A 23,184-nucleotide genomic window follows, 5' to 3' on the forward strand; every position below is an offset into this window, starting at 1 on the left:
ATCAGATTGTATATAATAATAATAATTAACATCTTCATGGCTCCTACAGACGTCATTCATTAGCAGAAAGCTACTGACAGACGTCGCAGAGTCCAGCGGTACTTACAGTTCATTGTAAAACTGAAACGGACATTGAGACAGACGTCACAGAGTCCAGCGGTACTTACAGTTCATTGTAAAACTGAAACGGACATTGAGACAGACGTCGCAGAGTCCAGCGGTACTTACAGTTCATTGTAAAACTGAAACGGACATTGAGACAGACGTCGCAGAGTCCAGCGGTACTTACAGTTCATTGTAAAACCGAAACGGACATTGAGACAGACGTCACAGAGTCCAGCGGTACTTACAGTGAAAAGAAAGAAGAGAATGAAAAAGAGTTTGATCATGAACTTGGAACTGAGTCCAGAAAAAAAGCTGTTTTATTATATTTTAGGCTCTTCAAAGCAGCCAACTAACTTTTGCTGTATTGACAGCATTTCAGACTCTTGGCATTTTCTCATCCACCTTAAACACACTATATAAACTAGATGTACCGCAGAGCGGTACAAAATATGACCGCCGCCCAGTCCTCCTGCACAGTTTCTCCACAAAAATAAACCACACATGTCAATTTGTCTCCATCCCCTACTCTTGCAGCTTCTGTGTATGTACATTAATGTGTGTGTTTGCTTTTGTGTAAGATGTGTGCTTCTCTGTGTGTGTTTTCACTTGTGAGTGTGTGTGTGTGTGTGTGTGGGGGGGGGGGTAATGGGTGTGTGTGTGTGTGTGCGTGTGTCTGCTTGCCTCCATGTGTGTGTGTGTTTTATGTGTCTGTGTGTGTGTTCGCTTGTAAATGGGTGTATGGGGGTAATAGCATGTGTGTGTGTGTTTAAGTGTGTGTGTGCCTACATGTGTGTTTTTATGTGTGTGTGTGCATGTTTGTGTGTCAGTGTTTTTGTGTGTGTGCGAGCGTGTGTGTCTGCTTGCCTGCATGTGAGTGTGTTTTATGCATCTGTGTGTGTGTGTGTGTGTGTGTGTTTATGTGTGTGTGTGCCTGCTTTCCTACATGTGCGTGTTTTTATGTGTGTGTTTGTGTTAAATATATTGTTAAATATATTGTAGCCATCCATTCAAATGAGCTGGATGCAGCAGCATAACAGCCTACGTGAATATTTGTTTTCCCTTCATTTTTCTGTGTGGGGGTTGCGCGGCAGATCTGGGCCTCTGTCATCCTGACCACAGACCACGCCTAGCCTAACTGACGCTTACTCCCATATTGAAAGTGAAAGGTTGTAAAGTATCGCGTGTAGCGGACAGGCTTTGGTTGTAGACTGTAGACGTCTTAGAAACTTGATATTTTACTAGCCTACAGGAACCTGTTTCGTGGTGAGTAGACCTACAATACTGTTTGTTTGTCCTGCTTCGTTAAATCGTTAAGAGGGCTGTAGCTTCTGGATCTAACTTGCACTTTGCTTAGTTGTTCAGTAGCCTAATACTGTAGGAATGAAAGAGGTGAAAGAAGTGAATGGTGGAAATGAAATGGAACGGTGTTATCAAGTGCTTCATATGTTACAAATCAGAGTAATTTGTTTCACCTTTTTTGTTGGAAACTTTTGCATTTGTCCCGGTGGACATCTGAGAGAGATTATCTATATCATGTAGCCGTTTATCTGCCTATCAGGCTAGCCTGTCTGTGGGCAACTTGACATGTTTCGGGAGGTGTATTGGTTCACTTTTGTACTAGCTGCAGGGGTGCTGCTAGAAAATGTGGGCCCTATGACAGCAAATAATTCTGCCCCCCCCCCCCCCCCCCAATGTTAGGGGGTCCGGGGGCAATTGATGAATTGAGACTTAAACTATATTACATTCATTGATTTTAGCAATACAGCCTATACAAACCTACACCTACACGGGAGAATGGGCCTTGTAAGTGGCTTTGGATAAAACTGTCTGCTAAATGAATAAATGTAAATGTGGTGAGGATTATATACTGTACTCTGTACAGATAACAGCTTTTAACACACACTCACACACACACACACACACACACACACACAAACACAAATAGGAAGGCTGTGTTCTGACTGCTTTCATTTTGTGCATACTGTCACATAGTCTCTGCATGTAGTCACGTAGCTGTAAGTTAGAGGAGTTAGAGGAATAGTGAAGTAAAGAGTCTCTTTCTCACACACACACACACACACACACACACACACACACTCACATACACACACACACACTCACACACAAGGCTGTGGTTCTATGACTGCTTTCATTTTGTGCATACTGTCACGTAGTCTGTGCATGTAGTCACGTAGCTCTGACAGCTAGTTTCATGTCCCCTCCTCTCAAGGGTTTTCAGCTTTGTGTATGTCATGTTCCCCCTTGGGGCCCTAGTGATCAGTCCCACTTTCTCCTTCATTCTGACACCCCTGACTAGCTGAAGCTGTAGATTGTATCCATAGTCTAGTCTTATTCAAAATTATTTTCTAATTTTCAAAAGTCCATGGTTTGTAAAACGTGTGAATGGCGTAATCAGCCCCACTTTTCAAGGGCCCTCTTCCCCCTTAATCCAAAATGATTACAGACTTATCAGACAGATTTGTATTTTTGTCTCTCTCTCTCTCTCTCTGTATCTGTGTGTGTGTGTGTGTGTATTTGTGATTTAAAAGGGGAAAGCTACATGTGCACAACATGTTTCTGTGAGTGTGTGTGTGTGTGGGGGGGGGGGGGGGTACATACTGTAACATACAGGCCATGTGAAGTAAACTGGACACTTGTAACAGCATCTCTCACAACTCAGTGCACTCTCTCTCTCTCTCTCCCACTCACCTGGTTTTTCCGCTCGCCGCCATCTTGCCAGTCAAGAAGCAAGTTGTCCAAAACCTTTCTTTTTAGTCAACTTGTGTACACAAACAATGTTTGAGTTCATGTGTAGAAACACTGGTGATACTTCGATCAAAGTTTCATGTTGTGTCGATTTTTCATTAGACAGACTTTGGATCTCTCTCTCTCTCTCTGATGAAATATGATTTAAATAAGTTTGGCTATTGATGATATAATCATTTTGGGGGGGCATAGGCTAGAGTATGTAAGAGAGTCTGCAACATTTTTTTTTACTAAAAAAAACTATGTGCTTCCGCAAATGTCTGTGGTTTTCATGTGGACCTGAAAGATATAGCCTACGTGATAAATGACATGTGGCCTACGTGACAAAAGACATGTGGCCTACGTGACAAAAGACATGTGGCCTACGTGACAAAAGACATGTGGCCTACGTGACAAAAGACATGTGGCCTACGTGACAAATGACATGTGGCCTACGTGACAAATGACATGTGTCCTTTGTGACAAATGACTACGTGACAAATGACATGTGTCCTTTGTGACAAAAGACATGTGGCCTACGTGACAAAAGACATGTGGCCTACGTGACAAATGACATGTGTCCTTTGTGACAAATGACTACGTGACAAATGACATGTGTCCTTTGTGACAAAAGACATGTGGCCTACGTGATAAATGAACCGTTACCAGGGGTACCAGTAGATGTGGAGGGTGCTGTATATCATGATGTTTTTTTCTACTATCATTATATAAGTGTACCGCCGGCGGGACGGTTACCCCCCCCCTCCCCCCAACATTCTAAATCAATTGTATGCACCATATTGCTATAGCATAGTAATGTTATACACCATTTCAAAGCTTTGACTCTTGGGAATCCAAAAATGACAACTTTTTTCATGTACAATCTGTATAGTGCTTTACATTCTCAGATTAATTTGACTTTGTCTCAATTATTTGACTCTTTCATTTGAGACCAGGATTATGCTTCTACACAAAGGGGTTCATGTAAATGCAGTATGCATTTGATTGTCAGTATGCATTTTGGATAACCAAATTTCCATAGGCATTTTACAAAACGCATGAGCATACCTTGGCAAATAATGGTCTAAATCACTCATATTTTCATTCTATATTGATCTACTTTTGCACACAGCTTCACAAGACCTGGTGCTAGGGCTCAGTTGTGTTTATAAGTGATATCAAGTGACCTAGACGGCAGAAATGTAGTCAGTTCAGAGATGCTTGTAATCCGGCAGAAAAAAAAAAAAATATTCTAGCCTCTGTAACTCTGTGTCTACATCACACAGTTATTCTGACTGTTTCCTACAAAACTACAGGTTCTCAGCTTTCTATAGATGTCCAACATTTGGTGGTAGGCCCCAAAAGAGGTGGGAACAATGCCCTCGTAAATAGGCACAGTGCAATTTCAGGCAAAAACTTGAATTCATGTGGATAATTGTGATATTGATGGTATAGTTGATGATGTTTTGGGGCATTTGGTATGCTAGAGTGAGGGTATCTCCAACATCCTTTATTTGTTTTTTCAACTCAGAGAAAAGCAATGTGCTAAAACAAATGTCTGTGGTTTCCTGTGAACCTGAAAGATGTAGCCTACGTGACAAATGAGATGTAGCCTACATGACAACTTAATTGTTTACTTTGTCAAGAATTGTTAAGAACCTTGTAGCTGGTGATTTGCCTAGCAACATGTGATGCAACTGAAATGATTAGCTGTGTCTCTTTGGAGAGTAACAGCACTATGGTTAGTCTGATATGAAGGTTATCTGGCTTTGGAACATGCTATTAATATTCATTAAATTAGAATAATTATTGTATTGTCATATTTGTTGGTAGGGCCTACAATACTTTACATTAAAGCTCATCTTTTGTAGTGCAATATAGATTTTAGCCAGATAGGTTATAGGCTATATATTTTTGTAGTAGCTATTTTTGGTCATTATAAAGTAAGCTATGGATATGGGCCAGATGAACTGCTTCATGAACGGATCCTAAAAGGCCTGATGAATAATTAGAAAGCAAAAGAGCTTGATCAGATGGAGACTTTGCTCACTGCCATGCACAACTGAAAGGCTGAGGAAGTCATTTGTCCCCAGGGCCATACAACTTTTCAATAATTCACTAAAGGGAAGAGGAGAGACTTCTCTGCATAGTCTGTCTGCCTCTCCACCTTCTCCATGTGTGAGTACTGACTGTTCACTACTCTTTTACTACTGTTTTACTGCTACACTGTTTTTCATATTAGCACACATGACCAATGGCTTCTGATACAATACTGAATGGCTGTAACCCTACTACCTCAACCTATTCTTGCACTGATATAGTTTTTATATGACCTTGTCTACATTATACATTACTCTTTTATTTGTCCATATTTATTTATGCTGGTCTCTAGACCTTATTCTTGCACTGTTGCACTGTTGGACTACTTATTGCACCTTCACCATGACACTCACTTTCATAGAGCACCTTACCATGCACACAGAACTACAGGCCCAGACCCGGCCCTGTCACTGCAAACACCTCATGCTTGATCATCCTTAAGCACACTGTGGATTTTTAAAATTTTGTTTATATAGTATATTTAGTATTTAGTATTTTAGTTTTTCTTATCTTCTACTGTCTCTATTGTACAGTGGAGTTTTGTTATATGTTTATACTTATATTTACTCTTTCTGCTGTAAGTGCATGTTGTGTGTGATATCTGTATGCTACTGAGACCTTGAATTTCCCCTTGGGGATCAATAAAGTACCTATCTATCTACATTATCTATCTATCTATCTATCTATCTATCTAGTATCTATCTATCTATCGAATAAAGGGGTCTGAAATGAATCCACGGCGGATTCGCTGTTTAATTAGCAGGTCCCAAATGATTCCTTCTATTTTGCGGGTTCAAAACGGACCCGCAGCAGCTTTATGCTCGGATGTGGATAGGGTCCGCCACGGAGTCTGACCGGACCCGCGATACGCATCCCGTCGTGGTGTGCAAGTGGACGTTCCGGACCCATTTCCGGGGTCCGCCTATAGAAAACTAACATATCCACATAATATACAACTTGAACATATTCCAGTATAAGCACATCTATGTTAAATAAATATATGTTCATGTATTTATCAATATATTTAAAAAATATCAGTAAATATTCAATATAGGCCATTTTCTTATATTTTCTTTATAATTAAATATATTCAGCATAGACTTTCATGCAAGATATCCAAATATACACTGCTGGTCAAAAGTTTGGGGTCACTTAGACATTTCCATTTCACTCCATTACAGACAGAATACCAGATTCAGAATATTAAGATTACATCATGCGCTTACATAATTGCAAAAGGGTTCTCGACTGTTGTAGAAAGAAGTGGCTGATCTTTAATGCAGTATCTACATTGCCCATTATCAGCAACCATTCATCCAATGTTCCAAAGGCACATTATGTTTACTAATCTGATATCATTTTAAAAGGCTAACTGAGAAAACATTGGCAAACCCTTTTGCTGTTGATAGTTTCTCAGTTAGCCTTTTAAAATCATATCAGATTAGTAAACAGTAGGCCTACCTCCGCGGCGGATCTGTGCCTCTGACATCCTGACCACAGACCACGCCTAACCTAACTGACGCTTACCCCCATATTGAAAGTGAAAGGTTGTAAAGTTGTCGCGTGTAGAGGACAGGCTTTGTTGGTTGTAGACTAGACGTCTTAGAATCTTGATTTTTCTAGCCTACAAGAACCTATTTGGTGGTGAGTAGACCTCCAATACTGTTTGTTTGTCCTGCTTTGTTAAATTGCCTAATCATTAAGAGGGATATACCACCGCAGCTGTAGGCTAACCTGCATTTTGCTTAGTTGTTCAGTAGCCTAACGGGGATTAAAGAGGTGAAAGAAGTGAATGGTGGAAAAGGAATGGTGTTATCTAGTGCACAAGATTTTACATATTTACATATCTAATCAGAATAATTTGTTTTTGTTGGAAACTTTTGCATTCGTCCCGGTTGACAACTGAGAGAGATTACCATATATCCAGTATATCCAGCAGCAACTTGATTTGTTTCGGGAGGTGTAATAGTTCACTTTTGTGTACTAGCTTCAGGGGCGCTGCTAGAAAATGTGGGCCCTGTGACAGAAAACAAATCAGTAAAATATATTGCATTCATTGATTATAGCAATACAGCCTATACAAAACTACACAGGAGAATGGCCCTTGTAAGTGGCTTTGGATAAAAGTCTCTGCTAAATGAATAAATGTAAATGTGGTGAGGATTATATATACCGTAGGCCTACTCTGTATAGTTAACAGCTTTTAACAGTGTGGAAATAATTCAGTGGACTAGTCCAGCCTATTTCCACACAAATGGGAATGCTGTGAATCTATGTCTACAGTACTTTCATTTAAATTTGTGCAGGTGCGGTCAAGATATACAGTCTCTTTCACACACACACACACGCACGCACACACGTACGCACACGCACAAATAGGAAGGCTGTGGTTCTATGACTGCTTTCATTTTGTGCATACTGTCACATAGTCTGTGTATGTAGTCACGTAGCTCTGACAGCTAGTGGCATGTCTCCTCATCTCAAGAGCTTTCAGCTTTGGGTGTATTTAAAATGTTTTACCCTCAGTAAATGTCATGATGAGGTGAATTCATTGGCCTTATAGGCCAGTCAATCTAGCCCAAAAAGACAAAAAGTTTGCAACAGAAATGCCTCACAGTTTTTATTGATCCCTCCTGAATCATATACTAAAAGTTTTGCTCAACACTCTAAGTAATAGGAGGAAAAAATAATTAATAGCTATCACTATGAAACTTCTCCAGTTGATTAATGACATCATACCAAAGAAAAAATGTATTACAAGTTTTTGAGATTGTATGTTTATATATGCAAATTAGGCATGTATTCATAAAATGTACCATAAAACACACACAATCTGAAAATTGGATGAAAAATGTATTGTTTCATTCTTGACACATTAGATAAAAGACAAAAGTAAAAGAAGGGACTGTGGCTAAGTTTCTACATCATCCCATACATTAGAAAATACAATTTTTTGAGTCATATTTTTTATAGGATGAGATAGCTGAATGTGTGTTTTGTGGGAACCAAACGTCTGATGAAGCACTGACAGTCAAATTAACTCAGAGGGGATGTGAAGGTATCCACAGAGCCAGTCAACAATGCAATGCTGACATAACTGTAGTCCCTGGCCAAGTCGTTCATGCATACTGTCACATAGTCTGTGTATGTAGTCACGTAGCTCTGACAGCTAGTGGCATGTCTCCTCGTCTCAAGAGCTTTCAGCTTTGGGTGTATTTAAAATGTTCTACCCTCAGTAAATGTCATGATGAGGTGAATTCATTGGCCTTATAGGCCAGTCAATCTAGCCCAAAAAGACAAAAAGTTTGCAACAGAAATGCCTCACAGTTTTTATTGCTCCCTCCTGAATCATATACTAAAAGTTTTGCTCAACACTCTAAGTAATAGGAGGAAAAAATAATTAATAGCTATCACTATGAAACTTCTCCAGTTGATTAATGACATCATACCAAAGAAAAAATGTATTACAAGTTTTTGAGATTGTATGTTTATATATGCAAATTAGGCATGTATTCATAAAATGTACCATAAAACACACACAATCTGAAAATTGGATGAAAAATGTATTGTTTCATTCTTGACACATTAGATAAAAGACAAAATTAAAAGAAGGGACTGTGGCTAAGTTTCTACATCATCCCATACATTAGAAAATACTATTTTTTGAGTCATATTTTTTATAGGATGAGATGGCTGAGTGTGTGTTTTGTGGGAACCAAACGTCTGATGAAGCACTGACAGTCTAATTAACTTAGAGGGGATGTGAAGGTATCCACAGAGCCAGTCAACAATGCAATGCTGACATAACTGTAGTCCCTGGCCAAGTCGTTCATGCAGAGTGCCGGACTGCCGGTAGAAGTTCACAAATCCCAAAAGAATAGCGCAAAATAAGAAATAGCAGCAAGCAGGGATAGTTGGTTGTAAGTGATCCTGCAGCCCCTTCATTTTCATAGAAGTAGTATAGTAGTATAGTATATATACTCACACAGCACACAGTGAGGTGAAGCACACACTAATCCCGACGCAGTGAGCTGCCTGCTACAGCGGCACTCAGGCAGCAGTGAGGGGTTAGATGCTCAAGGGCAGCCGTTCCTACTGGTCGGGGGTTCGAACCAGCAACCGTTCGGTTACAAGTCCGAAGCGCTAACCAGTAGGCCACGGCTGCCCCAATGAGGTACAGAAATACGAAAGAAGTGCCACAGTAGTACAGAAAACAGAGGTTGATGGATTCACACCAGGGCACTTCATTCAATACGTTGCTGATAATGCTGACCATAACACCCGGACGATTGATGGGCATGGGAATTATTGCATGCATAACCCTCAGAATCAAACGAGCATCAGTGATTTCACCTGTCAAGATTACAGCAAAAGACCTGGGAAAGGTTGGACGCGTCAACATTGTGCCATGTGTACTACTAAAGAGGAAATTGCTGCTGCAGGGGGAAAAGCAATGATACAGATCTACAAAGGCAAAGAAGCAGATTCTCTCAATGACCTCAGACTGAAACGTTTTTATAGTAAGGTGACTGACAGCAAAACGGCTATCCACCCTCGCAACTTGCCAACAACAGCTTCGTCTGCTATGTTTCATAGCTTCAGAGTGTACCATCAAGTTCAAGAATGGATGGGAAACTTGCTACCACCAGAGGAATGGGGCTGGAGGATCCAAGATTCTGTCCATAATGACCAGGACCCTGCACCTCAATCTTTGTTCGAGCTTGTCTGGTTGCAGCACAATGCGCTGCAATTGCCGTCGTCAAGGCCTTGACTGCTCCCTAGCTTTCACAGAGTGCAGGGGCGCATATATAAGTATATAAGTATATATACTCTTTTGATCCTGTGAGGGAAATTTGGTCTGCATTTAGTGAAACACACACTCAGCACACAGTGAATACACAGTGAGGTGAACACACACTATCTCGCACTAAGCACACACTAAGCTGAGGGAGCAGTGAGGGGTTAGGTACCTTGCTCAAGGGTCGTTTCTACTGGTCGGGTGTTCGAACCAGTTACAGGTCCGAAGTGCTAACCAGTAGGCCACGGCTGCCCCAATGCGTATGTGCAAATATGTCGGCAAACTTGGATGAGAACATTGATTGAACTTTTTTTGTTGCTTTGCTATGGCCTACTGTACCTCCTGTTTTGTATTAAAGTGCCTACTGGTCTTTCTCTTCTATCTGTCTCTTGAGTTGTGGTTTTGGGTACGTATTGTCTATTTACAGATTTCAATATCAATGACTTGTCTGTTAATAGTGGTTTCCGCTGAAATATGTATTCCTTTTCACTGTAATCTTTAAAGGGTGTTTTCTCAAAATTAGGTTTCCGTACACTGTCGAGGAGAAATATCCACTTCAGTAACACTATTATAAACTATTATAAACTATTCATTACAGATTTCTCCCTATCTATATGTTGTGTTTGATTAGGGAGGAGTTATGTTGATATATTGTCAATAGCCTGATATTTTCTATATCTTCTAAATAGTATTTTCTAATGTATGGAGAAACAGAGCCGCTGCCCCTTCTGTATTGTCTCAACATAATGAAACAATACATGTTTAATCTGGCTTCATCCAATTTTCAGATTGTGTGTTTTCTATATGCAAATGATGGTACATTTTATGAAGAAATGCCTAATTTGCATATATAAACATAAAATCTCAAAAACTTGTAATACATTTTTTTCTTTGGTTTGATGTCACTAATCTACTGGAGAAGTTGCATAGTGATAGCTATTCATTTATTTTTTCCCCTATTACTTAGAATGTTGGGAAGAACTTTGGCCTTTAATCTAAAATAAAAATATGTTCCACTCCATCTTCGGCGGAAGACTTTTAGTATATGATTCAGGAGGGTATTAGAAGCAATAAAAACTATGAGGCATTTCTGTTGCAAATTTTTTGTCTTTTTGGGCTAGATTGACTGGCCTATTATTAAGGTAGAATGAGAGAACACGCACCATCAGTAATACTGGTAATGTAGGTCTAGCATCTGCACTTTCATTTAAATGCTGCCTCCCAAATGATAATCCAAAATTATTACAGACTTATCATCAGACAGACTTTGGATCTCTCTCTCTCTCTGTTGAAATATGATACATAGTTTTTGTATAATCCTGGTAATGTAGGCCTAGCATCTGCATTTCATTGTAATGCTCCCTTCCAAAATGATAATCCAAAATTACCACAGACTTATCATCAGACAGATCTGTACTTTGTTGGATGGATGAACTGAAGAAAGGTAATAATCAATTGTTTAACTCAAGGGGAGGTGTAGAATGTAATAACGAGTGTAATTCCCCAAAATGGTGGAATATCCCTTCAACCCAGAGCAGTTGCAGTGTGTGTGTGTGTGTGTGTGTGTGTGTGTGTGTGTGTGTGTGGTGCCTTTGTGGCTTGCAGCAATCTGTATTTTTTTGCTGTTTGACCTAAAGGGTTAAATGGTGTCCTTTGACTCCAAACATGGTGTTTAGAATCTAACAGACTTGTTGTTACCAAGTAAGAAATGACAGAAGTAGAGAAGAGGGTTATTCGTGTTTATCCTGTGGAGAAAAGAGACCGGTTAAGCCTGTCCGCTAAAGTATGGCTGTTCATGGAGCACATACTGTGCTGAGGTCAGTGCTGTGTGTCTGTTGGAGTTTATCTGGTAGCAGCAGAGGAGAGAGGCCGACTCCAGATCAGCATGGTGACTCTTGTAGTGTCTCTGGTATCAATGTATCCCTCTAGAGAGTCCTGTGCCTCTGTGATAAGAGTCAGGGAGGAGATTAGGTGCTGGCAGACAGCAGCGTTATCAAGACTGGACATCAGCTGTTGGGCTCCACTGGAACTTTGGAGTTTGCGGTCTGGTATCAGATTCCTACTCACATACACATGCTTAATTTATTAATCAAGAGGTACTGGAGGAGGCATTATCACGACTATATGTTTAAATGTTTTATCTGCATAAAGAGTTGGAATAATGTTGGAATAATGTCTGTATCACTGAGAATCAACTCAGTGGAAATCCATGACAACTGATCTTGATCAGTATTATAAGTTAGACTATGAAGAATGCCCAATTTGTATGAAATAAAGGGAAACTTTGCTGCTGTCATTTATCCCTCTCAGTTTGTCTGTCATCACTATCCCAACAGAGAATGCACTTTTTGTTTGAGCCACTGTGAGTCATTTATTATGCTGATTGTAGCGTGAGATGATATGTCTTACTCAGTTTTACAGTGCATCTGTGTAAGATAACTAGGCTAGCCTACTTGCTGCTGAGACAGAAAAAAGCCAGAGATAATATAAGGCTTCACCAAATTCAGAGCTGTGCATCTGGAGCTGCTTGGGATGTTTGCAAGATATGTTTTTTTCTGTGATATCTGCTAGTTCAGTTTTATACATTTCAGAGCTGTTTGGTTTGAAATAATGTTTTTTATGAGAATGTGACAAATTGTGCACTTGTTTTACTGAATTATGATCTCATTTTACTAGATTGTGCATAGAATGTATTATGCGCTCATTTTAGTAGTAACTCACTTGGTTGGTTGGTTGCAACAGTGTGTCCATTTGACCGAATTTAGTACGGGCCCACAATTTAGTAAAATGATGCGCTATTTAGTAAAACAATACATAATTTTTTTGATATACATCTTATACAACCCCTCCCCCGGTCTTCTAACGGAAGTATAACCCATGCCACGTACTGAAGTGTAACCCATATACTGAAGTGTATACCCTGTATCCTGTTCTGATTCTCAGGGCTGTCCTCTGTTTCACAGAATCTTAAGGATCTATCATGAACCCCCTGAAGCTTCTCCTTAACACTCTAGAACGTCTAACAGCCAAAGAACTGAAGACGTTCCAGTTGTACCTGACTGATGGGGTGCTGGAAGGCTTTGATGGTATTCCAAAGGGCAAGCTGGAGAAATGTGATTCCACAAATACTGCAGACATAATGAAGAAGGCCTATGGTGATGATGCCCTGAAGGTAACACTGCTCATCCTGAAGGATATGAATCACAATGACCTTGCAGACAAGCTGGAGAAGGAACTGGATAAGAGGTAAAATAGTTGCCTCTAGGATTTTTAAACTATTTCTATCTATCTCTCTCTCTGTCAGCTGTACAGCAGTTATTAGGTACTTCTGAATGAAGTTATGTTGTATTTGAAATGTGGTTGGCTGTTAGTTACCTGCATTCCTTTATCTATTATATCTTAGGTGCTCTAAGCGATACAGGGTAACGTCAAATAGGCGGGGCAGAGTCTGTTGATCAAGTTTAGAAAAAAACTAATTGGCATAGTTCCAGGTCACCTGCAGCTGGACGAACAAGGGCGGTCCACGGAGATTTTGTTCATTTTTACGACTCTTTCTTTCTATGGCTAGGCTATGAGCGAAATCTGGGGAATGGAATTCCATAATGTTACCGTTTTGTTCATGCATTATTAACCTATGTTAGCCTACTTAATGTTATTTTATTCATAAGAAGTGAAGTTTAAAATGTTGAGATTCCAGACAAATAAAAGCTACAATGTAGGTACCGCTAATCAGCTCATTAGCTCAGATCAGTGGAGAACTACTTTGGGGGAAAACTCAAGAGGGAAACAAATTAACCGAGAATTCGTTGCGAAATCAAAATTCCACTGGAGCTCCAAGCGCAGGCTTCACACCGCCTTACACCACTCAGCTCTCAGTCAAGTTCAAGTTGTTTATTGTCATGTAGGCGTAGCCTACTCATAAAAGAAATTATAAGTAACAAAATTATTGTGTTCAAGAGCCAGCTCAACTTTAAAGAGTAAATTAAAAGTAGGCTATTCATTAAAAAGGTAAATATTCTGTGTGTATGAATGAGTGCTTGCGTGTCCACCGTGGTTTGTATAGAAATTAATATTAAGTGACACATACACGTAAAAGGGCAGTTTTTTTCAAGAGCTCCTTGGGGAATGATTTGGAAAATTTAAGGAAGCTTGAACTATCAAATAGGATGGCGGCAGACAAATGGCCAGTGAATGAAAATCTGTAACTATGATTTGTCACACACTTCATAGGCAATTTGCGCAAAGTTACAAGCGGACCTGCGCTTATCCTGGACACCGGTATGTTTTGCACAAAGGCACGGGACATCACGTAGGCCTATCGTTCTCATGTTGGCCACAAACTTGTCTGTAACCCTGTGTGCCTCCACTGCATCGATTGCTCTTTTCTGCAGCTGTGCATAGACCACATCTACACGGGGCATGATCTTAGAACAGGTCTAAGGAATAAAAACTCGGGATCTAAGAGCATTCGAGAAAACCCTTTAAGCCTCTCTAACTGAGATTGTATTAAAATCTCCAGATGTTTAAATTATTTCGAAACACTCCAAAATAAGCTTTTACATCCACTGAGGATGCAGCTGACGCAGCCTTTTCCATCACCAGGTTCAATTGATGTGCATAGCAATTAGGGTAGGCTACACGTCTTGCACTTTCTTACGCACTCCACCAGATGCTCCTCTCATGACACTAGCCCCATCAAATGTCTGTGCAATCAGCCTTACTTTATCTGTGTTACTCTCAGGTGAACAAACTCGTACACGATTTCGCACTGTAGCCCTCATCGAGTTGTGCTGCAATATTAGCTTTCCCCAGCATGGCTAATTTGCACAACTCAGATGCTAGCCTCATGTTTTTTGCCTTCTCTGAAAAATGTTTCATGTCACACACACCTACACTAGCCTACTCCAAACATCCCCATGTCCCCCAGAAGATCGGAAAAGCAGGCATGGAAAACAGAACATTTTATTGCGTTCAGGACAACCAGAGCTTCTTATCAAAAATATGGCCTACCACGAACGTGAAAATGTCCGATTAAATGACCGACTCTTGTCCTTTGTTTGTTGGTATACGTCGTTAATGTCGGGCTGATCAGGTCCTAGGTCTTTCATAGCTAAGTTAACTACAAACTCAAGTCTTTCGAATAAGTTCTTTAAGAGAAACTCCACACTATTGCACACACGCTGTTCACTCGCCATTTTTCAACTGTCTGCCCTGACCTCACAAACTTAGTGCGGACTAATACAGTAGGCATAGGCTACTACCTACAGTAGGCAGTAAGTTCTGACGTCGTATAGGGTGGGCAGTGGCATGATCTGCCCACCCGACCTTCTACTAACCGCGCTCTAGCTGCAGTTCCATTATCGGTCGACAGATTTACATAGACAAACAGCAGGCGCTGTTCAATTTCTTCAGTGACGTCACTGCCCTACCAGAAATGAAATGTAACGTTACAGTAGGCCTACAACAACTACGGATATGATCAACGAGATCTTTGCGATCTTTGCGAAATTTCTTTGCAAATCATACAAAAATGTAACATGATTGAGTACTTTGCCACTGATTACAATAATAAACAAACAACATTTTGTTTTAAAAAAATATTTTGTGGATCTACTTTTCTAGTGGATGAATCTTTAGTAGGGCTCTGCCCCTGCTGCCCAAGTGAACGAGCCGCGTCTGGTAACGTCACTTCTGGTGATGTTCAAACAAAACAGAGAGCTAGCTCGGTACTCCCTCCCCCTCCCTCCCGTGCAATTGGAACTCCATTTTTTTGGCCCAGGGGGGTATTCCAGAAAGCAGGTTTACTGGCTTAACTGGGTATGTTAACCCAGAGTAAGAGGTAAACCTGGGATTTCAGTTCCAAAACGTTCAATAATGATCAGGCTATGTAAGTAACTATGGTAACATAGGCTCTGAACTTAACCTGGTAGGGGGTAGGTTTTGTTCAGGTTATGTTCAATTATGTTCGGTTATTTCAGTACATGTTCAACCAGGCAGCTATTTTTACACGGTCAGGCTATTCTCTGCCAACCAAGGTCTCGTTCCTTGGCAGATGCTAAAGTATTGCTCTTTTTTGTTATTACAGTTCTCTCCTCCTCGTAAGCCTCGAGGAGAACTGGCTACGCCGCCTTTACTAAAAATACGGTGCTCTTCGTTTCGCCGGTTTCACTCATTGTTTCGACTCTCAATAGATGATGCCTTTATAAGTTCCCCGTGAACGCGCACAACTCCAGGTTAACTAACACAGTGTTGTTTGAACTAACTGGTAACCAGTGTTTTGGTTTAGTTGCCACAGATTCAATTAGTTGCCACAGACAACCCAGAGGTTAAGTTTTATCTCAGTGTTTGTTAAACCTCATTTCTGGAATTACCCCCCAGCAGATAAAACAGAAGGTTAAAACAGACTCAATAAAACAGGAATAAAACATTCTCATAAAAGTGGGGTCAATGTTAAAATTCTTCAGTTTGCGATAAAAGTACATGCGCTGATGGGCTTTGGCACAAACAGCATCAGTGTATGAATTAAAACACACACACACACACACACAGACACACACAGACACACGCACGCACGCACACATTTTAGAAATGATATTTGGAAACCAAAAACAAGCAAACAGGTCACTGTGGTACTGCATGTTGAGCTGCAAATTTGGGAAAGATGCGTTGGCTAAATCTATTGTTTTTGTCTTCTCCCATAACCAGACCACAGACACACAGACCAGTGTCCATGGAGGATCCTCTCACGTTCAGCACTGGACCACAGCAGTCTGATTCAAAGTGAGTTTATAGCTACAATGTTTTACATTTTCATTTTGCAAATGCGCAAATATATACAAAAGTGGAGAGAGAGTGCCACCTAGTGGGCAAATTTAGTGTCTACACAATAAGACTACTGCAGTCATTTTCTACCACTGTTACGTGGCACACCAGTGTGCTGTGAGAGATCATCAGGTGTGCTGTGGGAAACTGTCTAATTTCATTTAATCAGTCCAAAAACATTTATTATTTAGATGTTGCAAATAGTAGTCTCTGCCATTGTTGAGTATTTGTGCCTGCCATGCAGTAAGTTGCTAAGTAAATAAATACTCTTTCATGTCAGATGGTGGCAGTAGCGCAATAATGACCTTGTTAATTAAGTGATGCGCTCAAAAAGTGGCGGTGAAAAATAGATATTAGAAAGCTAGACACCTCGTTAGGCTGCAGAAATGACCGTACATAACTATCACTGCCATCATGGTGGGGGCAACAATCACTGGAGGCCAATGGAGAAACAGGTGTCTCTGATTGGAAATCAGACAGGTGTCTCTGACTGGAAATCAGACAGGTGTCTCTGATTGGAAATCAGACAGGTGTCTCTGACTGTCGGGAAGTTTTGCCCATGAACAGTAAGGTGTTTTCCCCCAGTAATACGACGGCCATACTTTCTAATATCCATGGGTAAAAAAAGGTGTAAAACAGCGATGGATACAACACACACACACTCACACACACAAACACACACACACACACATGTATATACAGTATACACACACAAAAACACACACATCAGTGTCCTTATGAATATTCTGTTGTATGTATTTAAGTGAATAATTCAAATGCATTTATAATGAATTTGCATTGTCTTCTTGCCATGTTTCTCCAGGGAGGATGCAGAGTCAGGAGAGAGAGATGGTGAGACTTTCTAAACCTATACATGTACCTCATGTTTGAGTACTTTAACACATTCTACACCTACCTGTACCTCATGTGTGAATACGTTAATGCATTCTACACCTACCTGTACCTCATGTTTGAGTACTTTAACACATTCTACACCTACATGTACCTCATGTTTGAGTACTTTAACACATTCTACACCTACCTGTACCTCATGTGTGAATACTTTAATGCATTCTACACCTACCTGTATCTCAGGTTTGAATACTTTAACACATTCTACACCTACCTGTACCTCAGGTTTGTGTATGTCACACTGAGTGCACTTTAATGATTTCTAAAGATACTTTTTATTTTTACTTTTTGTATGAGAGGGTACAATTGTTCAAGATTCATATAAGGAAGACAGTTAGACCTTTAGAATGACACACTAATGAAATATGTACAGAATAATTAAAATACAGTAGTTATGTATTACTAAAATATGACAATGAATCAAAATTATGATCATTATGGACATAGATTCTCCATAAAACAACACTACATACAGTAAATGTGTAAGTCATGCAAAAACGTACGTTTGAATTTTTCTAGCTGAGTACAGTGTATTGATTTCTTATTAAGCTTCTTTTTTTTGGTAGATGCAATTCCACCGGAAGTCAAAGCAAAACACAAAAAGTGGATGATAGAGAAGTTTGGTAATGTTGAGTGTATTGAGGATGGGAAGAACAAAACACCCCTGAATAAGATCTACACAGAGCTCTACATCACAGATGGAGAGTGTAAAGGCATCAACACTCAACATGAGGTTTGCAGGATTGAAACACAGGCAAAATTCCAAAGGGCAAACAAAGACAAAATCAACTGTAATGACATCTTTCAGTGTTTACTGGAACCTGGAAATATCCGGAACAAAATCCGAACTGTGATGACCACAGGCATTGCTGGTATAGGAAAATCTGTATGTGTGCAGAAGTTCATTCTAGACTGGGCAGAAGAAAGGGCCCACCAGGATGTCGATTTCATATTTGCACTTCCATTCCGCCAGTTAAACTTGAAACAGAACAAGTCATACACTCTTCTCAAACTCCTCCTTGACTTTCATGAACTGAATGAAAAGGACATAAATCCACATATGCTTGAGAAGTTGAAGATCATATTCATCTTTGATGGTCTGGATGAGAGCAAACTACCCCTAAATGTAGAAGAAAGCATAGACATCTGTGATCCCCTGAAGACAGAGTCAGTAGATGTGTTGATAACCAACCTAATCAAAGGCAAGCTTTTGTCTAATGCACTTGTCTGGATAACCTCCCGGCCAGCAGCTGTCAAACGGATCCCTGATAAATACATACACAGGTGGACAGAGGTGCAAGGGTTCAATGACCAACAGAAGGATGAATACTTCAAGAAGAAGATTGACAATCCAGAAAAGCTGGACATAGCCATCACTCACATTAAAAGGTCAAAGAGCCTCTACATCATGTGCCACATCCCTGTCTTCTGCTGGATCTTAGCCACTGTACTTCTGAAAACGATCGGTGAAACCAGCACAAGTGACTTGCCTCAAACACTCACTGAGATCTATATCTGTTTTCTGCTCACTGAGACAAACAGGAAGAGCCAAAAATTTGGCAAGGGCCCTGAACGGAATGATAAAAAACGTCTGGAGTCCAACCAAGAGGCTATTCTAAAATTATCTGAACTAGCATATAAAGAACTGCTGAAGGGTGATATCCTGTTTTATGAAGACAGTTTGAAAAAATGTGGCATCAATGAAGATGACATTACATTGTACTCCGGTATGTGTTCAGAGTTCTTCACGAGTGAGCGTGCTATTGACCAACAAAAAGTTTATTGTTTTGTGCATCTCAGCGTTCAGGAGTTTCTGGCTGCATTGTTTGTGTTTCACTCCTTTGTGAATAAGAAGACAGAAGCCCTGACACATTTTACCTCGCAACAATCTGTTTTTACAGCAATAGAGAAACGTCTGACTAGGTTACTTAAGCGGGGCCCTTCCAACCTTTCCATGGCTGATTTGTTCAGAACTGCAATAGATAAATCCTTACAGAGGGTAGATGGACGTCTGGACCTTTTCCTTCGCTTCCTCATGGGCATCTCACTTGAGTCCAACCAGAAACTCCTACAAGGCCTTCTGACACACACGGAGAGCAGCTCAGACAGCCTTAAGGAAACAGCCAAGTACATAAAAACAATTCTGAGTGAGGACACAAAAGTCCCTGAAAGATGCATGAATTTGTTACTCTGTTTATTGGAGATGAAGGACAACTCCCTTCATCAGGAGATTCAGCAGTACATGAAATCTGGAGAAAAGCTTTCACCTGCCCGGTGTACAAGACTGGCCTACATGCTTCTGGTGTCAGAGGAAACACTGGATGAGTTTGACCTGATAAAGTACAAGACAACAAGTAAGGGTCGTAAGAGACTGCTTGTAGTATTGAAGGCTTGTAGGAAAGCACGGTGAGTAAGAATAGCAGTTCTGCATTTGAACCTGAATTATAATAAACCAAAGAACAACAAAATAGTAACCAGGTTATAATACTGGCTTTGTATTGGAGGACATAGTGGTGATGTAATGTCTAGTTAATTAAATTAATTTAGCAATAATTAACCTGCCATATGTGTTTTGTTGCTGCAGATTGGTTGATTGTGATCTCAGAGGGGATTCCTGTGAGGTCATAACATCTGTTCTTCAGTCAGAACACTCCCAGTTGAAAGAGCTGGACCTGAGTTCTAATCCTCTGAGGGATTCTGGAGTGAGGTTGCTATCAGCTGGACTGGAACATACTAACTGCAGGCTGGAAACACTGAGGTTAGTGATGTGGTTACAATATGATGAGGTCAACAAAATAGTAACTGTAGGCTACTTAATACTGGTTTTGTATTTGAGGATATAGTAGTGATGTAATATCTAGTTAAAATAATTTAGCAATAATTAACCTGCCATATGTGTTTTGTTGCTGCAGAATGGTTGGTTGTGATCTCAGACAGGAGTCCTGTGAGGTCATAACATCTGTTCTTCAGTCAGAAAACTCCCAGTTGAAACAGCTGGACCTGAGTTCTAATCATCTGATGGATTCTGGAGTGAGGTTGCTATCAGCTGGACTGGAGCATACTAACTGCAGGCTGGAAACACTGAGGTTAGTGATGTGGTTACAATATGATGAGGTCAACAAAATAGTAACTGTAGGCTACTTAATACTGGTGTTGTATTGAAGGATATAGTGGTGATGTAATATCTACTGAAAATAATTTAGCAATAATAGAGTACCAAAGTGTGACGTAGCATTTCCATGACGGCAGAATCACTGGATCTAAACAAACTTTCAAAGTGCCTTAAAACGCATTGAATGTAGACATGTGGCATCATTTCTAGCTAATAAAAACAAATATATCCATTTAAACGTGTTTTACCTGTTAGGCAGCAGCTTAGCCACATAACACGGTTTCAGTGGTAGGTGTAATAGAAAGAAACAAAATTCCAGTGGATATTTCACGTCTTCTCAAAGACTGGCAGCTGTTAAGAGTGACATTTTTTGCCAAAAAAATAAAGCCAAAACACGTCCGTAAATTTAAGGATTTTAACTGCATGCTGTGACGTTACATGCAGGTCTCTTTTACGGAGGAAACCCATGCTAAAATAAAACTCTGTAGTCACGAATTTGATGGTGTTGGTATGAATATATGTTGTAGTAAGTGATTCTTACAGTGTAAAAAAATATACTAACATCTTAGAAACGTAAAATTATTGAAATAGATTAAGAAAGCCACCGCTATGGTGATTACTAATGGTACACTGGTTTGTTTAGATCCAGTGATATTGCTGCCTTGACAGTGCTACGCCACTCTATTACCCTGCCATGTGTGTTTTGTTGCTGCAGATTGGTTGGTTGTGATCTCAGAGAGGATTCCTGTGAGGTCATAACATCTGCTCTTCAGTCAGAACACTCCCAGTTGAAAGAGCTGGACCTGAATTCTAATCCTCTGAGGGATTCTGGAGTGAGGTTGCTGTCTGCTGGGCTGGAACATACTAACTGCAGACTGGAAACACTGAGGTTAGTGATGTGGTTACAATATGATGAGGTCAACAAAATAGTAACTGTAGGCTACTTAATACTGGTGTTGTATTGGAGGATATAGTAGTGATGTAATATCTAGTTAAAATAATTTAGCAATAATTAACCTCCCATATGTGTTTTGTTGCTGCAGATTGGTTGGTTGTGATCTCAGACAGGAGTCCTGCGAGGTCATAACATCTGTTCTTCAGTCAGAAAACTCCCAGTTGAAACAGCTGGACCTGAGTTCTAATCATCTGATGGATTCTGGAGTGAAGTTGCTGTCTGCTGGGCTGGAGCATACTAACTGCAGGCTGGAAACACTGAGGTTAGTGATGTGGTTACAATTTGATGAGGTCAACAAAATAGTACTTCATACTGGCATTGTATTGGAGGGTAGAGTGGTGATGTAATATCTAATTACCCCGGCTTACCTTCTGTCTGATGTGTGAGTCGATCACTGCATGTGGTTGTGAAATAACACTGTTAATTAACACCAAGACACCCCAGTGGGCATTTGACGTCAATTCAACATCAACATGAAATCAAACATTGATGTCAAAATGACGCCTTGAATCAAGTCAAATTTACAAATCAATTTGACATCAAGATATCATTCATACCCAATCACTCATTACTCATATACTCATCCACTCATTCATACTCACTTACTCATTCTCAATAACTCATTCTCACTCACTCATACCATGGGCGGATTATGAACTTTCGGGCCCCTGGGCCCAGATGTATTAAGGGCCCCCCACTTATTGTTGTATATGTGGGAGGCGGGGGGGGTTGGGGGTCCTCCCCCAGAAAACTTTTAATTTGTTTGATGTGATTTCCTGTATTCTGGTGCATTTTGGGGATGGCCAATACTAAATTCAATCAGATTCATAGCCTACATCCTGATTTGTTGATATTGAGGCAATGGTTCCATGCAAAGGCTTGGGCTTCAGGGCCCCCTGACCCCTTGGGCCCCTGGGCCTGGGCCCGGTAGGCCCGTGCAGTAATCCATCCCTGACTCATACTCACATACTCATCCACTCATTCTTACTCATGCATACTCATACTGCACTGGTATTTCCTGTAAATAAATATATTTTGCTGTATATTGGCAAAGCAAAGTAACAATATAAACACACTCCACTCCCTGCAACATGTACAGTGCCCTCCAAATTATTGTCACCTTCGGTAAAAGTTGACTAAAACAGGTATAAAAAATAGTCTTTTGCCGATTTATTGTAATCTCACAATGAAAACAATGAGGAAAAATCCAACCTTGAAGTGAAGCAAATATATTTTGAGAAGAAGAACATTTTCAAAAAAGAAATAAATATTTTTAACAAAAACAAGTTGCGCCACGCATTTTCCTATCTATCTTCAACATTATTCAGTATTATTTACTGTTTATTATTTAATTTGTTGGCTCTAATAGAATTGATTTACAACGTTGAAGTTAAATTTCCCTTGGGGATCTTGCTTGAGCTTTACACTCTTGAGCGTTACACTCAATTTCCAAATGATCAACACACTCCTAGCAAATCTATACACATGTATGGCTATTATTTACACTATTTTGCCAACTCTCTGGCACACTTTCTCATGTGAAAACTGTTTTAGATAATTAGTTCACTTTGCAATCAGCCTAAGCACTATAAATAAGCTACAGGTAATGTACAATGGGTACAATGGAGGGAGCAG

The 23,184-nt window shown here is 40.2% G+C and overlaps 1 protein-coding gene across 1 annotated transcript; it reads left to right on the plus strand.

The window, feature by feature from the left end:
• The first annotated feature begins 1,302 nt into the window (after positions 1 to 1,302).
• LOC143116641 (NLR family CARD domain-containing protein 3-like) lies at positions 1,303 to 21,896 on the plus strand. The gene is made up of 9 exons (XM_076277883.1): positions 1,303 to 1,368; positions 12,712 to 12,994; positions 16,454 to 16,528; positions 17,394 to 17,422; positions 18,049 to 19,888; positions 20,067 to 20,240; positions 20,395 to 20,568; positions 21,310 to 21,483; positions 21,638 to 21,896. Exons 2-9 carry the CDS (start codon positions 12,729 to 12,731, stop codon positions 21,894 to 21,896), a joined length of 2,991 nt encoding a protein of 996 aa, XP_076133998.1. The 5' UTR covers positions 1,303 to 1,368; positions 12,712 to 12,728.
• The last annotated feature ends 1,288 nt before the right edge of the window (positions 21,897 to 23,184 follow it).

The sequence above is a fragment of the Alosa pseudoharengus genome, unplaced genomic scaffold (assembly GCF_046254945.1).
Source record: "Alosa pseudoharengus isolate Yale_2024_CS ecotype anadromous, Long Island Sound unplaced genomic scaffold, YU_APseudo_1.1 YU_APseudo_1.1_scf_1, whole genome shotgun sequence".
NCBI lineage: Eukaryota > Metazoa > Chordata > Actinopteri > Clupeiformes > Clupeidae > Alosa > Alosa pseudoharengus.

Coding starts and splice junctions, on each gene's coding strand:
- LOC143116641 (XM_076277883.1), top strand. CDS start 12,729: ATGAACCCCCTGAAGCTTCTCCTTAACACTCTAGAACGTCTAACAGCC. Junction 12,995..16,453: donor GAGAAGGAACTGGATAAGAG/GTAAAATAGTTG, acceptor TCCCATAACCAG/ACCACAGACACACAGACCAG. Junction 20,569..21,309: donor TGCAGGCTGGAAACACTGAG/GTTAGTGATGTG, acceptor TTGTTGCTGCAG/ATTGGTTGGTTGTGATCTCA.